The 20146-nt window shown below is 47.4% G+C and overlaps 1 protein-coding gene across 12 annotated transcripts in view; it reads right to left on the bottom strand.

The window, feature by feature from the left end:
- The window catches only part of LOC132675609 (CMRF35-like molecule 8), a 38492-nt gene that overhangs the window by 4090 nt on the left and 14256 nt on the right, over nt 1–20146 (bottom strand). For 6 of the 12 annotated variants that reach the window (XM_078438205.2, XM_078438207.2, XM_078438204.2 and 3 more), the window contains 5 exons: nt 19763–19928; nt 16608–16702; nt 12695–12732; nt 12126–12233; nt 10515–10911 (listed from right to left, as the gene is read on the bottom strand). In XM_078438205.2, the coding sequence (XP_078294331.1) occupies nt 10654–10911; nt 12126–12233; nt 12695–12732; nt 16608–16702; nt 19763–19928 (665 nt within the window). In that variant the 3' untranslated portion in view covers nt 10515–10653. Of the gene's footprint in view, nt 1–10514; nt 10912–11125; nt 11293–11542; nt 11756–12125; nt 12234–12694; nt 12733–16607; nt 16703–19727; nt 19929–20146 lie in introns of those variants that run through there. The other 6 variants (XM_078438212.2, XR_013552211.2, XM_078438209.2 and 3 more) reach the window with 6 other exon arrangements.

The following is a 20146-nucleotide window of genomic DNA, read 5'->3' as shown; positions in this document are numbered from 1 at the left end:
CAAAGCTCATGGCCACGTTTCCAAAACTCGACCCAGCTCTGTACATTTCTGGCACCGTTACCTTTTTTAACACATGAAATTAAGACGCAGCTGGAGGGGTGGAAGGAGAAGGTAGATGGAAAGGGATCTGGGCTGGGAGCTGGGTAATTAGCAACCAGACCAATATGATAGCCCCAAGCCGCATGGGGCTACTGAGCATGTGACGGTGTGGCCGGTGGGCACTGAGATGCACCGTAAGCATCAAATACACACCTGGTGTTGAAGATTTATTATGAAAAACCAATTTTTAGTATCTCCATATCATCAAATGATAATATTTTGAGTGTACTAGGTTAAATCAAATGTACTACTGAAATTAATTTCACCTTTTTAAAAAGTTTTTTTTTAACGTGGCTCCTAGGAAATTTAAAATTACACATGTGGCTCCCATTAGAGTTCTACTGGACATTGCTGGGGGTAAGGTCCACATGAGGTTGGGATTTGCTGCCTTTTATACATCAGGAGAAACAGGAACTGGAAAGGAAGGATTCTGAGCCTTCCCCAGCACTTCTCGGGGAATTATCCGGGGAAGGGGGTGCTTCTTGATGGCAGGAGGAGGGGACATGAGGCTAGAGGGACAGGTTTGGGTCAGAGTTCATCCCACTAAAAAGATGATGATCTGAGAATAAAATCAGGATGGGTACTGTACAAATTTTCTAGTTTTTCCTCTCTGGGTAAATCTCTTGAATGCCATTAGACTCAAAAAGAATAATAATTTTTAAACACTAATTTTTAAAATAATAATTTTTTAAAAAGGAACAAATAACTCTGCCTTGGATTGCACATCAGTTAATAAGGCTGAGTTCATCAAGCACCCCGAGAAAGCCTGGGGCGGGGGTGATCATATCAAGACAGACACCCCCAGTCCTGGGTAATGGGAGCCAAAGAGCGCTATAGTGAGGTCAGGACATGTGGATCCTGGTCCTTGTGCTGATGTGACTGTCTCCTTGATCTCCCTCCTCCTTTCCTCCCAATGTCCCATGTACAGTGAGGGCATAGATGTGATGGCTTCTGACAGACTTTTCATCTTAAATTTCTAGAACTCCTGATTCCTCTTTCTGCACATCAGGCACCAACAAATGTTTGTTATTGGTAGCAATGAGTGGAAGGAGGAAGAGGAAAGCTATGAATCAGGAACTTTGTTTGTTTCAGTTACTTCCACATTCCCTGGGTGCGGGCAGCCCCTGGTACCTAAAACAGTTAGTAAATAGATGCTAAATAAGGATAAGGGAATGGGGAAATGACAGAAAATGGGGTGCCTGTTTGTACGAGGGCGGTCTGACTCTGAGAAGGACGAGGTAATTTATTAAGATTTTTATTTAAATTCCAGTTCGTTGGGGCGCCTGGGTGGCTCAGTCGGTTGAGCGTCCGACTTCAGCTCAGGTCATGATCTCACGGTTCGTGGGTTCGAGCCCCGCGTCGGACTCTGTGCTGACAGCTCAGAGCCTGGAGCCTGCTTTGGAGTCTGTGTCTCCTTCTCTCTCTGCCCCTCCCCTGCTCATGCTTTGTCTCACTCTGTTTCTCAAAAATAAATAAATGTAAAAAAAAAAAATTTTTTTTAAATAAATAAATAAATTCCAGTTAGTTAACATTCAGTGTCATATTAGTTTCACGTGATTCACCACTTTCGTACATCACCCGGTGCTCATCGCAAGTGAGCTCCTTAAACCCCATTGCCTGTTCCACCCACTCACCACCCACCTCCCCTCTGGTACCCACCAGTTCCTTCTCTATAATTAAGAGTCTGGTTTTGGGGGGCACCTGGGTGACTCAGTCAGTTAAGTGTCTGACTTTGGCTCAGGTCATGATCTCCCCATTCATAAGTTCGAGCCCCACACCAGGCTGTCTGCTGTTAGTACAGACCCCACTTCAGACACTCTGTTCCCCTCTCTGCTCCTCTCCCACTCATGCTCGCTCTCAAAAATAAACATTAAAAAAAAAGTCTGTTTCCTGGTGAGAAGGGCAAGGTAATTTAAATTATATCTCAGCGCTGGGGAGACTGAGAGAGGAAGTTTAGAAGGACACATAGAATGTTTTCCAGGACCGACGGATGAGTGTCATGATTTGACTTAACCTTGATAAGCCAAACCAACCCTCTAAACCAGAGGCTGTCAACCAGGGACAATTTCGCCCCCTAGGGGACATACTCCATTTGTATGCAGTGTCCAGAACAGGTCAGTCTATAAAGACAGAAGGTAAATTAGTGGCTGCCAGGGATGAGGGAAGGAAAAGTGGGGTTCATGGGTACAGAGTTTGTTTGTTTGTTGTTTGGGAATAAAAAAATGTTCTGAAATTAGATAGTGGTAGTGGTTGTACAACTTTGTACGTATGCTGAGAACCACTGATTTGTATACTTTCAAAGGGTGAATTTATAGAATGTGAACTGGATCTTCAAAAGCAATCACTCAACAACATTGAATAGTGCCAAGTTTGAGAGACTCTAATCTAGACAAAAATGGGAAGCCAATAGTAGGTTATCTGGTGATGGGACCCAGAGGAAGGGAGAGACCAAGGGGGCCATTGGAAGCCAGCCTGGCTGTGGAAGGGGAGCCCCCAGTGCAGGGACACCTGCTCTCACCCATGTTCCCGACCTACCTTCTGCCCACTCAGGCGACCTGCCAGTGAGCTGACATCAGAAAAATGGGGAAGGGCATGAAGGCATTCAGATCCCTGGGAAGGAATGTTCCCCAGATAAGTCCCTTGGGTTGAGTATCATAAAGCTGAGCCTTTCCACTTGACTGGGCTGTGATTTTTATTATCTGTCCACCCCCTACTAGGGAACAAGGTAGAGAAGGAAAGGACACCATGTATCTTCTTCACTGCTTTCTCTCTGGTGCGAAATACAGGATGCCCTCCACCCCTGCACATAATAGGTGTTCAATAAATATTTATTAAATGAATGAGAACAATGCAACCATATATAAAAGAATGAGGTAGGGGCACCTGGGTGGCTCATTTGGTTAAGTTTTCCAACTCCTGATTTCAGCTCAGGTCATGATCTCACGGTTCATGAGATCAAGGCCCGAGTCAGGCTCTGTGCTGACAGTGCAGAGCCTGCTTGGGATTTTCTTTCTTTCTTTCTTTCTTTCTTTCTTTCTTTCTTTTCTTTCTTTCTTTCTTTCTTTTTCTTTCTTTCTTTCTTTCTTTCTTTCTTTCTTTCTTTCTTTCTCTCTGCCTCTCCCATGCTTGCTCTCTCTCAAAAAACAAACAAATAAAAATTAAAAACAAAAAAGAATGAGGGGCACTTGTGTGGCTCAGTTGGTTGAGCGTCTGACTTCGGCTCAGGTCATGATCTCACAGTTTGTGAGTTCGAGCCCCAAGTCAGGCTCTGTGCTGACAGCTCAGAGCCTAGAGCCTACTTCGAATTCCGTGTCTCCCTCTCTCTCTACTCCTCCCCAGCTCATGCTCTGTCTCTCTCTCTCTCCTTCAAAAATAAATTTAAAAAATTTTTAAAAGTTAAAAAAAAAACAGAATGAGGTAGATTTATACATGCTAGTGTGGAAAGGTCACCCACATATATACAGTGAAAATAGTGATCTTTTCAGAAAGAAATACTTTTAACATAATAATAAATTTACTGAAGGCTATGTAATAAATAGAAAACAAGGGTTACTTTCATGGAAGATTAGTATACTGGAGCCTGGGAAGGACAAAGAGGACTTTTCATTACATACTTTCTTGCAGTGTTAGAATTTTCTGAGCACTCTATGGACTTTTTTCTTTTACTTCACCTTTCTTTTTCCTTTCCTTCTGTACTTTTATGTTCAGAGACATTATCTGAGTATAAAATTATACGGTCTTTTCTGAATTAATGATATTTTAATTAAAAGCAATGAGATCTCAAGAGGCACCTGGGTGGCTCAGTCGGTTAAGCATCTGACTTCAGCTTAGGTCGTGATCTCACAGTTCATGAGCTCAAGCCCCACAGGGGGCTCTTTGCAGACAGTTCAGAGCCTGGAGCCTGCTTCAGATTCTGTGTCTCCTTCTCTCTCTGCCCCTTCCCCTCTCTCTCTTTCTCTCAAAAATAAATAAACATTAAAAAAAAAAAAAAGAAAAGCAATGCAATCTCATTTCTCTCAAATTGGCAAAAGTTTGTTTAAATAATTTTTTTAAGTAGCATTCTCAGTAGCAATGGGATATGCTAAAGCATACTCATTAAATAGCTACGTGTCTGGCTGGAACCTGGCCACCATCCGTATGATTTGTTCTAATATGTTACCATAAGACACTGGCTGTTGCAACTTGCATAAGGCAGCTGAGGTTGACCCCGTCACACCGTCACTCTGCAAACAACCAATGTGCTCTGCTGGGCTCTATTGGTGGAGAGGGATGAGTTAGGCTCCCTCTTATAATTTATTAAAAGAAAGGTCACAAGGTCGGGGCGCCTGGGTGGCTCAGTCAGTTAAGCATCACTAAAGCGCAGGTCATGATCTCACGGCTCCTGGGTTTCAGGTCCCAGATGGGGCTTTGTGCTGACAGCCTGCTTTGCATTCTCTGTCTCACTCTCTCTCTCTCTGCCCCTCCCCCACTCATGCAGGTGTCACATGGGCCTTATAGACTTACTTAACAATTACTATAAAGATGAAGGAAGGAAGGAAGGAAGGAAGGAAGGAAGGAAGGAAGGAAGGAAAAAGAGAAAGAGGGAGAAGAAGGGAGGAATTCACACATCTGGAGAGCAGGTTTAGGTTCAAGGCCTCTGCTTGGTGCATCACAGACTCTGTCAACAATCCTGAAAGTAGACACTGTCAGCCCTTTTCCGCTTTCCTTCCCAGACACATGGAGCCCAGGATTTGCCCTTGGCCTGGGTGTTAGGATATGTTGTGGTTCATTTGCCCCAGGTGGCTCAGATTTGCATGTAAGGCAAAGGGGAGTCCAAAGGGTCAAGTTGAAAGTTGCTGAGGACTAGCAAGCCATAAATCGAAGGAATGGCAACAAAGAAGTCTCAGCAGTGAGAATCCAGGAGGGGGTGTCTGGAAAGAGTCTCAGAGGCAAAAAACAGCACAAAGGATTGGGGTGGGGGTGTGGGTGAGTGGCAAGAGCCTTTATAAAGAGCTTGCTTCTGACCAGCCTGGCGAGGGAGAAAAGCACCAGAGGGGAACTAGGCCATCCTTGGTTATGGTTGAGCCAACAGACTGGGGTGGCCTTGAATGCCAACCCCAGAATGTGGAGCTGGTAAGGGCAGATGTTGGATTTAACACCTGTTCTGTCTGACCCCAAATCCGCCACACTGGCTACAGGTGGGGCGACTGCCCTTCCCTCTGACATGCTGAGGTCAGGGTGGGAAGAATTCAGGAATTGAGAAGAGGCAATTGGGTGCTAAATAAGGGAGCTCAAGTTTGGGGAGGAATGGAATTTTCAGCACAATGACATCCACGGGGTGGATGGTTAGGGGAACTGCAAAGCAAGCAGGAGTCTTCCTGTCCTTACCCTGTTTCAGGCCCTTCCCCTGCTCAGCCGCACTGACCTGGAAAACCCAGAATTCCCTCCACATCGGCCTACCAGCTGGAGCAAACACGCCCCGCTTGGAATCCAAGATGTGTGATTCCAGACGCAGCCACAAGGTGGAGACACATAGCTGTCCAATCCCTCTGTCTAGCTCCAAGGCCAGCTGCACTAAGGGGTTCACCCAAACAGCCGACTTGTTGGGCTGTAAGGTTTAAAAACAAACAAACATAGTCTTGAAATCATTTTCTAAGCCCGGGTCATCTTTCGAAAAGACTCGGGCTAATGTAGAAATACCTTCCACTTCCTTGGACCAGCTATGAATATATGGATACTTAACCTAATGTTTTTCATCCTGCAAATGTTTATCAGGCTGGCAGTCTGTGGAGGGGAATCTGAACTGCAGAACAAGGGCCGGGCACCATGGGGAGAGGGCGCCATCCAGCACCCCTGGACACACAGCAGGACAGAACCTGGGTGTCCCAGGCTTACTCCAATGGAAGCCATGTAAGCAGCCTACTCACTGAAGATTCTAGAAAAAAATATGTACAGATATTAACATATTGAGAAACCAAATGTGGCAAAATGTTTTCAAAAAATAAGTGAATCTGGGTAAAGGATATTAGGACTTTTGGGTACTGCTTTCACATGTTTTTTGAAATTATTTCAAAATAGAGGGTTTTAAAACACTAAGAATCCAGGAGCCCTGGATGCAAGATTCAGACTTTCTTTTTTTTTTTAATATTTATTTATTTATTTTGAGAGAGAGAGCATGAGCAGGGGAGGGTCAGAGAGAAAGGGAGAGAGAGAATCCCAAGCTGGCTCCAGGCTCTGAGCCATCAGCACAGAGCCTGACGCAGGGCTCGAGCTCACAAAGTTGAAGTCAGATGCTCAACCGACTGAGCCATCCAGGTGCCCCTAAATCTTGGTAGATTAAAAAAAAAATAGATATCATATGAAGTATTTTCTCTAACCACAACAGGGTAAAGCTAGAAATCAATAACAGAAGTAAAACTAGAAAATTCACAAATTTGTGGGAAACTAAACAAAACAGTCTCACACAACCAGTGGATCAAAGGAGGAATTACAAAATACTCAAAGCTGAATGACAATAAAAACACAACACACCAAATGTGGAATGTAGCAAAAGCAGTGCTAAGGTGGGGACTTACAGCTGGAAGGGCTTATGTTAAAAAATGAGAAAGATCTCTGGAGCGCCTGGGTGGCTCAGTTGGTTGGGCTTCCGACTCTTGATTTCAGCTCAGGTAGTGATCTCACAGTTGTGGGTCCAAGCCCTGCATCGGGCTTTGCCCTGAAAACGTGAAGCCTGCTTGGGATACTCTGTCTCCCTCTTTCTCTGCCTCTCCCTCTCTCCCTCTCTCCCTCCCTCCCTCCCTCTCTCTCTCAAAATAAATAAGTAAACTTACAAAAAAATTGTTTTAAATGAGAACGATCTCAAATAAAAACCCTAACTTTACAATTTAGACAACTAAAGAAAAAAATAGAACAAAATAAACCAAAATCTACCAGAAGGTTGGAAATAATGAAGATTAGAGCGTAAACAAAATAGAGAATACAAAAAAAAAAATAGAGAAAAATCAATGAAGCCAAACTTGTTTCTTCAAAAGATCAACAAAATTGACAAAACTTTAAATTTTTTTTTTTTTAACGTTTATTTATTTTTGAGACAGAGAGAGACAGAGCATGAACGGGGGAGGGTCAGAGAGAGGGAGACACAGAATCTGAAACAGGCTCCAGGCTCTGAGCTGTCAGCACAGAGCCCGATGCGGGGCTCGAACTCACAGACCGCGAGATCGTGACCTGAGCCGAAGTCGGCCGCTTAACCGACTGAGCCACCCAGGCGCCCCAAAATTGACAAAACTTTACCTAGATGGACTTAAAAACAAACAAACAAACAAACAAAACAACAACAACAACAACAAAAAACCCAGAAAACCGAAATACCAAAATCAGAAGTGAAAGTTGAAGCATTGCTACTGACTTCACAGGAACAAAAAGATTCATCAGATTGCTACAGTTGTTCAACCGTACACCAACAAAATGGATAACCTAGGTGAAATGGGCAAATTCCTAGACTGAATCAAGACTGAATCAAGAATAAAGACTATGGAGGAGCACCTGGGTGGCTCAGTGGGTTAAGCGTCTGACTCTTGACTTCAACTCAAGTCATGATCTCACAGTTCATGGGATCGAGCCCTGTGTCAGGCTCTGCACTGACAGTGTGGAGCTTCCTTAAGATTCTTTCTCTCCCTCTCTGGCCCTCCCCTGCTTGCACTGTCTCTCTCTCTCTCTCTCAAAATAAAGATACATTTAAAGAAAAAAATGAACAAAGAGAAAGACTGAACAGAGCAATAACAAATAAGGAGACTGAATCAGTAATCAAAAATATCCTGACAAGGAGCACCTGGGTGGCTCAGTCGGTTAAGCATCTGACTCTTGACTTCAGCCCAGGTCATGATCTCAAGGTTTGTGAGTTTGAGCCCCACATCAGGCTCTGTGCTGACAGTGTGGAGCCTGCTTGGGATTCTTGCTCTCCTATGTCTGTCCCCCTCTCAAAATAAATAAATAAACTTAGAGAGAGACAGAGACAGAGAGAAAATGAAATACTTAAAAATATATATTCTGAAGAGAAAAGCCCAGAACCAGATGGCTTCTCAGATTAATTCTATTAAACATTTAAAGAAAAACAAATACCAATCCCTCCTATACTCTTCTAAAAACCAGAAAAAGAAGCAACATTTCCAGACTCATTGTATGAGGCCAGAATCATCCTGATAGCAAAGCCGGAAAAGACACTGCAAGAAAACAAAACTAAAGCCCAATATTCCTGTGAACATTGATGCCAAATCCTCAACAAAATACTATCAACTGAATTCAACAAAATATTAAAAGGGTTATGCACCATGACCAAGTGGGACTTATTTTTGGAATGTAAAGATGGTTCAACATAAAAATTGATCAATGCAACACACCATATTACCAGAATGAAGAAAGAAAAAAAAACATGATCAGTTCAATGGATGCAGGAAAAGCATTTGGCTAAATCCAACACCTTTTCATTATCAAAATATTCAACTAAGAATAGAAGCAAACTATCTCAACATGATAAAAGCCATGTATGAAAAATCCACAGTGAACATCATATTCAACTGTGAAAGACTGAAAGCTTTTCCCCTAAGATTGCAAACAAGGCAAGGCTGCCTACCTGTGCTTCTTCTATTCAACATAACACTGGAAGTTCTAGCTTAGCAATTAGCCAAGAATAATAAATAAAAGGCATCAAAATTGGAAATGAAGAAGTAAAAAAAAAAGAAAAAAGAAAAGGAAAGGAAGAATTAAAATTATCTCTGTTTGCAGATGATATGATCTTACATGTAGAAAACCCTAAAGACTCTACCAAAAACAAAAAGTTAGAACTAATAAATGAATTCAACAATGTAGGAAGATACAAAGCCAACACACAAAAAATAAGTCATATTTCTATACGTTAACAATGAACAATCTGAAAAGAAAATTATGAAAACAATTCCACTGACAAGAAAATCGAAAGGAGTAAAATACTTCCTGAAACCAATATTACACCATATGCTAACTAACTGGAATTTAAATAAAAATTTGGAAGAAAAAAAACAAACAAAAAAAAGTAAAATACATAGGAATTAATTTGACCAAGAGGTGTAAGGCTTGTACAATGACAACTACAAAACATTGCTGAAAGAAATTAAAGAAGACACAAATGAAAAGACATCCCATGTTCATGGATTGGAAGGCTTGATATCATTAAGATACATCCCTATCAAAATTCCAATGACATTTTTTTGCAGAAATAGAAAAACCCATCCTACAATTTATACTGAATCTTGTGGGATCTTGAGGGAATAGACAAAACAATCTTGAAAAAGAGGATCTGGAGGACCCACGTTTCTGGCTCCAAAACTTGCTACAAAGCCACAGTAATTAAAAGACAGTGATGCTGACATGAAGTCAGGCATAGATACCAATGGAGTAAAAAGAGTCAGAAATAAACCCTCACATGTGTGGTCAAATGCTTTTCAACAAGAGAGTGAAGGCCATTCAATGGGGAAAGGACAGTCTTTTCAAGCAACAATGCTGGAAAAAACAGGATATCCACGTGGAAAAGAATTAAATTGGCCCTTTAACTAGAAACATATACAAAAACAAACTCAAAATGGATCACAGGTCTAAATACAGGAACGAAATCTGTAAAAAAATTCTTAGAAAGAAACACAGGTCAAAAGCTTCACAACATTCAATTCAGCATTCAACTCATGATAGGACATGATGAAAATTTTAAAGTTTTGTGCATCAAAGACACTACCAACAGAGTAAAAAGGCAACATACAGAATGAGAGAAAATATTTGCAAATTATATATCTGATAAGGGATTAATATCCAGAATATATAGACAACTAACATTCTACCAAAAAACCCAATTCAAACATGGGTAAAGGAGTTGAATAGATATTTCACCAAAGAAGATATACAAATGGCCACCAAGCATGTGGCAAGTTGCTCAGCATCACGAATTGCTAGGGAAACATAAATCAAAATTACAGTGAGATACCACCTCACCACCATTAGGACGCTGCTGTCAAAACAAACAGGGGGACCTGGGTGGTTCAGTCAGTTAAGTGTCCGACTTCAGCTCAGGTCATGATCTCGCGGTTTGTGGGTTCGAGCCCTGCGTCGGGCTCTGTGCGGACAGCTCGGAGCCTGGAGCCTGCTTCGGATTCTGTGTCTCCCTCCCTCTCTGCCCCTCTCCCACTTGCACTGTCTCTCTCCCTCTCTCTCAAAAATAAATAAAACATTCACAATTAAACTAACCAAAAAGAAAAAAAGAAAAAGAACCAAAACAAAAAACGAGTTTCAAAGAGATATTTATACACTATGTTCCTAACAACATACTCACAATAGCTAAAACACAGAAACAAACCAAGTGTCCATCAGCGGATAAAAAGATAAGCAGAGTGCGATATACACTTACAGTGGAATACTATTCAGCCTTCAAAAGGAAGGAGCTTTCTTTAATAGAGAATTGCAGACACATAGCACGCATTGCTTAAATAACTTTTTTCTCCTCTCTCAAGAGATTTTGCACTTTATTGATATGTCTTAATATTAAAAATAAAGTCATCCAAGAGTCCAGAGAAATGTGCCACCGGCTCTGGAGCCATGGGCACTCAGGGTCCTTGTCTCTGAAACCAGGAAGACTCGATCATCAGGGCCTTTGCCTTCTCCCAGTCTCTCTGCCAGTGCTCCCCATGCCGTGGCAATCCCACACACTTTCACAGAGCTGTGATTTATAAAGATATTCAGAGGTACCATCCTACATGGGTCACATCTTTTCCTGGAGCCACACAGGACTGAGCCTCTGCGCTCCACACACAGCTGGAATGAAACAAACAGGAAGGATGTGCCAGGAGCTGGGTAGGGGGGTGGAGGGTTCTCTACAGGTCCTGCTCCTCCCCAATCAAGCCGGCCAGGCTGATGGCACAAAAGCGACAGCCTGAGGGGGGCCCAGTTGCCTTGCTGGTGACCGCTGAGAGGAGCAGACTGAGGGGGACATGGGTGAGGGTTCAGGAGGCCTGTGGCCCACAGAGACCTCCAGATGGTGGGGCCAGAGACACAGGCTTAGGTCTTCTTAATCACGCTGTACTCTGGCTCCTGTTCCAGGGTCCTCCGGGAGGGAATCCTGTTGGCCTTAGAATCCTGACTCTCGGGGTCAAATACCACCAAAGAGTAGTGAAGTTCTTCCAGAGAAGCCTTCTTCTGCAGAGAGAGAGACTGGAGGCTCAGGGAGAGGCAGGGGAAGCACTGGTCCCCAGCTCAGGATGGAGACAAGGGACACCTGAGGGGACCCTGAGGGGCTCCATGGCGGTGGGTCCAGGCTTCCCCACTGTCCTGCCCCACCCTTGCTTCACCCCACCTGTTCAAACACAGCACAAAGTCCCAGGCATGAGACCTGGAGACGGGGCAGGGGGGGTGGGGTGCCTGGATCGACTTTGAGATCATTAATCACCAAGTTAGAAAAACAAGGATGCTGCTAGTCCCAGGGCCATATGTCTGATGCTTTTCTCCCTTCATCTTCTCCAACAACAGGGTCCCCAACCTCTCCCCGAACTCTTCCCCTAATGGGTGGGTCTTGACTCCTGCTGGAGAAGCCTCTTCCACGCTGCACTTTACAGTCACTGTGCCTAAGGGTTGGCTTGCAGGGGGGTCATTGATTAAAAACCTGAAACGTAGAGTTGATGCCAAAGAGATAATGGTACCAAAACAGTGGGAAATCACAGGCTTTAACATCGGTGTGTGGTATATAGTAGGTGCATAATAAATGCTCCACTTCACTGACTGTTGACCATCACTGGCCACCCCAACAGCCCCTTCATCTCTGCCCCAGCCCCCAGCCACAATGGCACCAAGCTCTGGCAAGGTCTACACTTGACCTAGGTTCTGTGTGGCCCTGTGTTGGTGGGGCACAAGGTCACCAAGCCAGCCCCTCCCTTCCCTCTCTGCCTGCTGCCACCCCCCAGGGCGGTGCCTCTCACAGAGCCCAGGCCCTCCCCTCCCCCCACTCCCGCCAGCCGCCAGGCCCTCACACTCACCACAGTGCTGTATTCTACCTCTTCCTGTCTCGGCTGCACGGGCTCTCCCTGAAGCGTCCTTGTCTGAAGCTCCAGATTAGCATAATAGAGCTCACCTTGCAGAGTATTCTGGGTGGGCAGAAGGTGTGGAGATTTGGCGGGTGTCCACGGAGCCCCTCCATAGTCCAGCTCAGAGGGACCTCTGTTCCTGCCTGCCTGCGGACATCTACCCCTTCTCTCAATGTTCTGGGTGCCCCAGCCCCAGTCTCCCCACCGTGCCTCCCCCATCCCCCACTCTGGTCCCCTCTGGGCAGTATTTGAATGCCCCCCCCCAAGTCATCATGGAAGGACCCTCCATCATTCCACTTTCTATGGGGGATGGGGGTGGGGACAGATTAACCAGAGCTAAATATCCAGAGACCCAACAACCAGATGTCCCAGAGATCATTCTCCCTGCTCTTGGGCAAGCACCCAACTCCATCCATCAACAATGCACTCAGACCTCCACCGGCCAGTGGGACTGTTGAAGCCCCCAATGCCCTCTGTTCTCTCCGCCAGCCACCCTGGCACACCTTCTGCCTGTGTCTTACCTGACTATGGGTCCGGAGTGGCTTTGGATTCTCACCAGCTGAAGAGAGAAGAGTTAGGAGTCTGAATCCGAGAACAAAACAGGGATAAGGATCCCCTATGATCCAGTTGGAGGAAGGACTTTCCCTAGAGACTTTGACGCTGAGGACCTGTCACTTCAGGGTAGGAATTGCAGAGAGAGCGAGTGGGTGAAGAAGGAAATGAAAAACGAATGCATGAGTGGAGGAGAGAATAAATGAACCAGTGGGAAGGCACAGGCTTGGGGAGAGTGGCCATACAAAGCTAGGTCTCGAAAGAGTCACTCATAAAGAATGCTCTCAAGTGGGAGTAGACCGGAGAAGGACACCTGTTTACAAGGACCTATCCGCAGGATGAAACAGTTCCAGAGATTTCTTTCACAGCATCACCAAACTGTAAACTTAAGAATGGTTAAGATGACTGGGCATCTGGGTGGCTCAGTGGGTTCGGCGTCCGACTTCAGCTCGGGTCGTAATCTCACAGTTCGTGAGTTTGAGCCCCGCATCGGGCTCTCTGTTGACAACTCAGAGCCTGGAGCCTGCTTCGGATTCTGTGTCTCCCTCTCTCTCTGCCCCTCCCTGCTCTCTCTCTCTCTCTCTCTCTCTCAAAAACAAACATTAAAAAAAAATTAATGAAAAAAAACAATGGCCAAGATGGCAAATTTTACAGTATGTGCTTTTTACCCAAATAAACAAATCGCAGATCCACAGGCCCTCCCCTAGACGTGTGGAACCAGAACTTCTGGGGATGGGTTCAGCAATCTGTGTTTTAAGGAGCCCTAAAAAAATTTTTTAATTAAAAATAAAAAAGGAACCGTCCTTACGGAGACCTTAGTACTGCATCAAACCATGAGAAGTCACCGGGGTCATCTGCTCTGATTCCCCTGGCTTGGGGGTCTGTCCCTCATACACAGGAGGCCCTGTGGCTCCGGGGAACCACGGTTCAGGGCACACAACCTCTGGCCTGTGGCGTCTTCAGCGTCGCTCTGCAGGAGACCTGCCTCTGAACACAGCTCTGTGCACCCCTGGCCGCTGGAACCCGGAGACCCAGGAGCGGGCCGGCAGTGGGCATTGTGCACACAGCCGGAATGCCTTTAGTGTAGCTGCACGGCCAGGCAACCCCAGAGCCCCCCGCACTAGATGCACCAGGGACAGACATTGCCCACCCCTCATAGAGCCCCAGAGTCAAAGGTGAGACACCGACATTCAGGAGACACACAGGATGCAAGTGCTAGCTGAGGGCTCTCGGTTGGCTTAACGGAACACCAACCGGGTGCTCTGAGGAGCAAACACATTCTGTTCCAAATACCGCGTGCAGGCTCCTGCCACCCTCTCTCTCTGTGGGTGACCTGGTGGCTGGTGGAGAAGAGATGGGTGGACATTGCTGGGGAAGGAATGTGGCAGTGAGAAAGTTCGGCCAGAGCCAGCTGCACAGGAAGGTGGAACCCAGTCTCTCCTGGTCACGACTGTGTCCCCCAGAGCCCAGCACAGGGCCCGGTGCCACAGTAGGTGCTCCGGACGGCTGTGCTGTGTGCGTGAGCAAGGGAATGAATGAACTCATCATGAGTGGGCGGAGGGGAAGACAGGCTGTGTGTGACAGGCAGGCACCAGGCTGCAGCAGAGCAGCAAGGACAGTGTGGGGACAGGAGCTGAGACTTGCAGGGATGGGGAGGGAGTGTCAGCATCTTTGAACACAAGGCCTTTCTCCTGTGACAGAGGGTCCACGAAGCAAGGTGCAATCCCCCACACATCGTTAAACTCTGCAGTAAGAGACTTCTAGAACATTGCACAGCAGGGAAAATGATAATGGTAGGTTAAGTGCAAATATGTGTGTGTGTGCGTTGTGTGTGTGTGCATTGTGTGTGTGTGTGTGTGTGTGTGTGTGTAAGAGGGATTGTGGTAGAAGCAAGCCATAAGTAAGAAATCATATCTGCATAAATAAACATTGAGAAGCACGAGAAGGACATGCCCCAAATGTCAGTGCTTGGTTTTCTCCAGGTGCTGGGAGTTTTCTTTTTTATTATATTATTATGGACAGTTTATTTCTTTCCTTGTGCTTTTGCTTATTTTTTGAATGTTCTACCATAATCTTTAAAAAAATTTTTTTTAATGTTTATTTATTTATTTTTGAGAAAGAGAGAAAGAGCACATGCGAGCAGGGGAGGGGGAGAGAGAGAGGGGGACACAGAATCCAAAGCAGGCTCCAGGCTCTGAGCTGTCAGCACAGAGCCCAATGCGGGGCTTGAACTTAAGAACTGTGAGATCGTGACCTGAGCCGAAGTCGGACACTTAACGAACTGAGCCACCCAGGCGCCCCTGTTCTCCCACAACCTTATATCCCCGTTTTTCAGAAGGGAGGTTCTTGGGGCGCCTGGGTGGCTCAGTTGGTTAAGCATCCGACTACGGCTCAGGTCACGATCTCACAGTTTGTGAGTTTGAGCCCCGCATCGGGCTCTCTGCTGTCAGCACAGAGCCTGCTCGGATCTTCTGCCCTCCTCTCTCCACCCCTCCGCTGATTGTGAGAGGGCGTGTGCACTTGCTCACATTCTCTCTGTCTCTCAAAATTAATAAACATTAAAAAAAAAGAAAGGGAAGCTTTCTAGGTGAAAGGGCAGAGAGGGCTGGGACCCACGGGCCTGAGGCTGAGAAAATCCCAGAGGGAGGCCTGGCCTGGGGTGAGGAGGAGGGCACTCAGAAGTGATGTGGGGGAAGCGGAGGGGGAAAGGGAAGTGGTTTTCCTTCCTTGTATCAGGCACACACGTGCTGAGGTCGACTCGTCTTCTAAAGGCCTGACCAAAGGCCTGACCCCCACGGTGGGCCCCCGCCCCGATCCCCAGGATGCACGGGCTCCGGGAGCACCCACCGCCAGTTGTGGGGCTTGCACCCCTCCTCCCATAAGGCCGGGCAAGGATTCCCCTTCGAGGCAGCTGCTCATGGAGTCCAGAAGTTTTAGAGCAAAGAAGGCTCCCCCTGCAACTCGGGCAGAGACCTGCGCCCCGTGGGTGACAGCTGGGCCTCCAGCCAGCAACAAGGTCACATCTGCATCCTTCTGCTCTTTTTATTGAATTCGCTCGTTTAGAGTCGACTGAGCACCTACTTCCTGAGCATGCCAGACAGGGTGCTGGGGATGCCACATGTGTTCTCTCTTTGCGTCTGAGCCCAGAGGAGAGCAAGTGGGCCCCAGGATGCCCGAAGCATCTGAGATGCCCTCATGGCTCGAGATACTAAGCAATACATTAATTCAACAAAAACTGACCGGGTGCCTTCTTGAGTTCCAGTCCCTGATCTTGAAGAAGCACAGGCCGGCGGGAGACAGGCGAGGAAGCAGGCGGGGAGAGTCTGGTATGAAAAGGGTATGAGGGTGCGTGCACACAGGTGCAGCCAGGAGGGGCCCCCAAGCTGCTTTTGGGGAGCCAGGAGAAGGTCTCAGAGGAAAGGGAGTCTGAGAGCCCCCAGGCCCACCAGGAGCAAGCCAGGGAAAGAGGGTAGCGAGAGGAGGTGCCCCCGGGGCCCAGAGCAAATGCAGAAGCACCCACTGATGTTACGGTTCCCACCATGTTACAGGAAGTTGGGAACAGCTGTCTTCGAGAGTGTGAGGGTGGGCAGGGGCTGGGCGGGACAACACCCTCAAGAGTATGGGAGGTTCCAGAAGGGTATCAGACAGAAGAGGGTGACCGCTTCACGAACAAGCTTCCAGGGAGCCCCCTCCATGGCCTGTCTCCGCCATACCAGGGACACCTCCTTTGGGGCCTGGCCTCGAGGGTCACCCAGGACATGTGGTCCGAGGATACATTCCTGATGCTCATTCTGGGGAACAAGGACACAGAGCCTCAAAAATGAGAGGGAGGTGCTTGGGACTTGCCCACCCCCCCCCCCACCCAGCAGGGGGCTGACTCACCTTTGACCCGCTTGCGAACTATCCTCCAGGCCAGGAACAAGCTTCCCCCCAGCAGAAGCAGCAGAAGCACCAACAAGGAAAGGAGTACTTGGAGCCTGGGGAGGACACGGCAGTGTTGAGCAGGTGGGAGCTTGCACTCCCCCCCCCCCAACCCCACTTATTTGCAAACGACAGAAAAGGTCACATTAAAAAAAAAAAAAGGAGAGGGGCGCCGGGGTGGCTCAATCGGTTGAGTATCCGACTTTAGCTTAGGTCATGAGCCCCGCATCGGGCTCTGTGCTGACAGCTTGGAGCCTGTTTTGGGTTCTGTGTCTCCCTCTCTCTCTGCTCCTCCCCTGCTTGCACTCTCTCTCTCTCTCTCTCTCTCTCTCTCAAAAATAAATAAATAAACATTTAAAAAAATGTTTTTAAAGTAGACAGTATATCAGTGTACTTAAGAACGTTCCAGGGGCACTTGGGTGGCTCAGTTGGTGGAGTATCTGACTTGTGCTCAGGTCATGACCTCACGGTTCCTGAGTTCGAGCCCCACATCCGGCTCGCTGCTGTCAGTGCAGAGCCCGCTTCGGATCCTCTGTCCCCCCTCTCTCTCTGTGCCCCCCTCAAAAATGAATAAACGTTTATTTAAAAAAAAAAAAAAAGAACCTTCCAGAAGCTCTTTATTCAGATACAAGAAAATAGAAACATACATTATTTTCCCCCTTCTTTCACACAAAGGAGGTGTGATCCAACACTATTTTTGTTACTTAGCAACACGTCTTCGACATCTCTCCACGTCTGTGAATAAAGAAGGCCCTCGCTCTTCTCCACCGCTGCCTAGTATTCCACTGCATGGACAGACCATAATTTATTTACCTCTTGCTTCTGACTGGCATGTCCCCCAGCCTTTTGCAGTTACAAACATTGCCACAAAAAAAAAAAAGTCGCCTTGTGGCTCTGCCTTTTCACATACGAACAAGCCACAGCAGAGGTCGTGGGAAGCTGACTTCAGGTCCCTCGCTTGCCAGCCTCTTCTTTCCTGTCTAGCTTGCATTCATAATGTTCTAGTCTTTTTCTTTTTTAAAAAAATGTGTATTTACTTTTGAAGGAGAGAGAGAGAGTGTGTGAGCAGGGGAGGGGCAGAGAGAGAGGGAGACACAGGATCGGAAGCAGGCTCCAGGCTCCGAGCTGTCAGCACAGAGCCCAATGCGGGGCTCAAACCCATGAGTGGTGAAATCGTGACCTGAGCCAAAGTTGGACACTCAATGAACTGAGCCACCCAGGCACCCCATGTCTTTTTCTTTTTTTTTTTTTTTTTTAATTTTTTTTTTTTGAGGTTTATTTATTTTTGAGACAGAGAGAGACAGAGCATGAACGGGGGAGGGGCAGAGAGAGGGAGACACAGAATCTAAAACAGGCTCCAGGCTCTGAGCCATCAGCCCAGAGCCTGACGCGGGGCTTGAACTCACGGACCGTGAGATCGTGACCTGAGCTGGAGTCGGACGCTTAACTGACTGAGCCACCCAGGTGCCCCACCCCATGTCTTTTTCTTAAAGATGTAAGTCCCCCCCCACACACCAAACTGCATAGGCTCCAGGCCTTACAAAACCTAGTTCTGCCTCCTGTGTGTGTATCTGCAGTCGGTTCTGGAAGTGGTGTGTTTAGGACCTGAATTTCACCTTGCCTGATGTTAAGACAGTCACTTGGGTTGATGGAAGGCCTGTGGAAGGGTTTTGGGGGGTCATAGAATAAGGAATCTGAATGGGGGCACCTGGCTAACTCAGTCGGTAGAGCATGTGACTCTTGTTTGTGAGTTCGAGCCCCATTGGGGTATAGAGATTACTTAAAAAAAAAAAAAGAAGAATCTGAATGGCCTTTGCCCCTAGCTTGTGGAAGGGAGACTCTAAATCCTAAGGATTTCCCCAATAGTAGGCTAGCCTCTGTTATTGAAGGACCCCTCGGATCACACCTGAGTTTATGCTAAGAGATGAATGGGTCAAGACTGGGGCTGGTCACCAGAAGGCCCACCCCCATGATTATGGAGACTTGGGGCTCTGAGCCAGCCTGTAATTCAGGAAGTAGAGGGGGTCTGGGGATGGAGTTCAATCATGTGGCCGGTGATTCAACCAATCGTGCCTAGGTAATGGCATGTGCCCCGACGTGCTCTGACCCTCTTAGGAGTCAGCAGGGAAGTTCTGTGCCCAGGACCCTCCCAGATCTCACCCCATGTGTCTCTTCATTGGCTGCTTCTGGCCTTTTTCCTTTATGATAAAACCATACTCGTAAGCACTGGGCTTTCGTGCATTCTGTGAGCTATCTAGCCAATTATCAAACCCAAAAGGGTCATGGGAACCCCCAAATTCATAGCCAGTTGGCCAGAAACGTGATGGCCTGGGGATCCCCAAACTGCTCTGGCATCTGAAGTCAGGCAGTCTTATGGAACTGAGCCCTCAACCCGCGGGGTCTGTGGTAACTCCAGGTGGTGAGTGCTGGCATTGAATGGCAGGACCCAAGGTGGAGCCTGGTGAGGGAGTCTGAGATCCTCAGAAGTGGTTTACAACTACACGCGCTTTTCTAAGGAGTCTGTAAGCATTGTCGGATTCTCCTGGGGGGTTGTGACCCCAAAAGACCAAGAATCACAAGTTTAGGGGTGCTTGGGTGATTCAGTCAGTTGAGCGTCCGACTCTTGATCTCGGCTCAGGTCGTGATCTCACGGTTTGTGGGTTTGAGCCCAATGTCGGGCTCTGTGCTGACATGCAAAGCCTGCTTGAAATTCTCTCTCTCTCTCTCTCTCTCTCTCTCTGCCCCTCTTCCCATTCAAAATAAAGAAATAAAGTTTAAAAAAAAAAAGAATCACAGGTTTAGAAGGAGGAACCAAGACTCTGGAGTCATGTAAACCTGGGTGGAAGCCCCCACCCCCCCACCCCCCCCTCCCGTGGCTACGTGACCTGGCAGATCACTTAACCTCCCTGAGCCGGCTGCGCCTACGTAACATGAGGGCGGTGACAGCCCAGGGCCCTAGTGACGTGTAGGGCATTTAGCACATCCCTGGTAGGAGCATCAGCCCTCATTAGAAGTTCCTTTCCTGCCATCCCCACCTCGAGGCTTCCCGGGCCCTGAGCAACTCCTGAGGCGAGGGCCTACCTCCAGGACAAGGGACCGGGGACAGAGGACCTCACCCCACGCCCTGGCTTTGCTGGAACTCCTCTTGGCTGCTTGCACTGTGGGTGGCTCCCATGGTGATGGGGACAGTGGGTGAGGATGAGGACGGCGTGGTCGTGATTCCAGCTGTGATTGTTGAGATCTGGGTTACAGTGATGTTTGCGGGTGGGGCGGACGTTGTTGCTGGCGCGGAAACACAAACGAGACCCGGGATAGCGCTATCGGACTCTCCCGCTACTTGCCAATACCTTTTTGGTCTGATTTCACACAAAATGCTCACTCAGGGTGGAGGCAGGACTGAGGGCCCCCCGGGGCCACAGTCTCCCTGGGGCCCAGGGCCCGGGGTACTGTGCGCCCCCAGCAGTCCTGATCCCATCCTGTGGAGGAGGGTCAGGGCCCTC

The sequence above is a fragment of the Panthera onca genome, chromosome E1, assembly GCF_046562875.1.
Source record: "Panthera onca isolate mPanOnc1 chromosome E1, mPanOnc1 haplotype 2, whole genome shotgun sequence".
NCBI lineage: Eukaryota > Metazoa > Chordata > Mammalia > Carnivora > Felidae > Panthera > Panthera onca.
The sequence above is the reverse complement of the archived record's forward strand: the minus strand, read 5'-3'. Positions and strand labels throughout refer to the sequence as shown.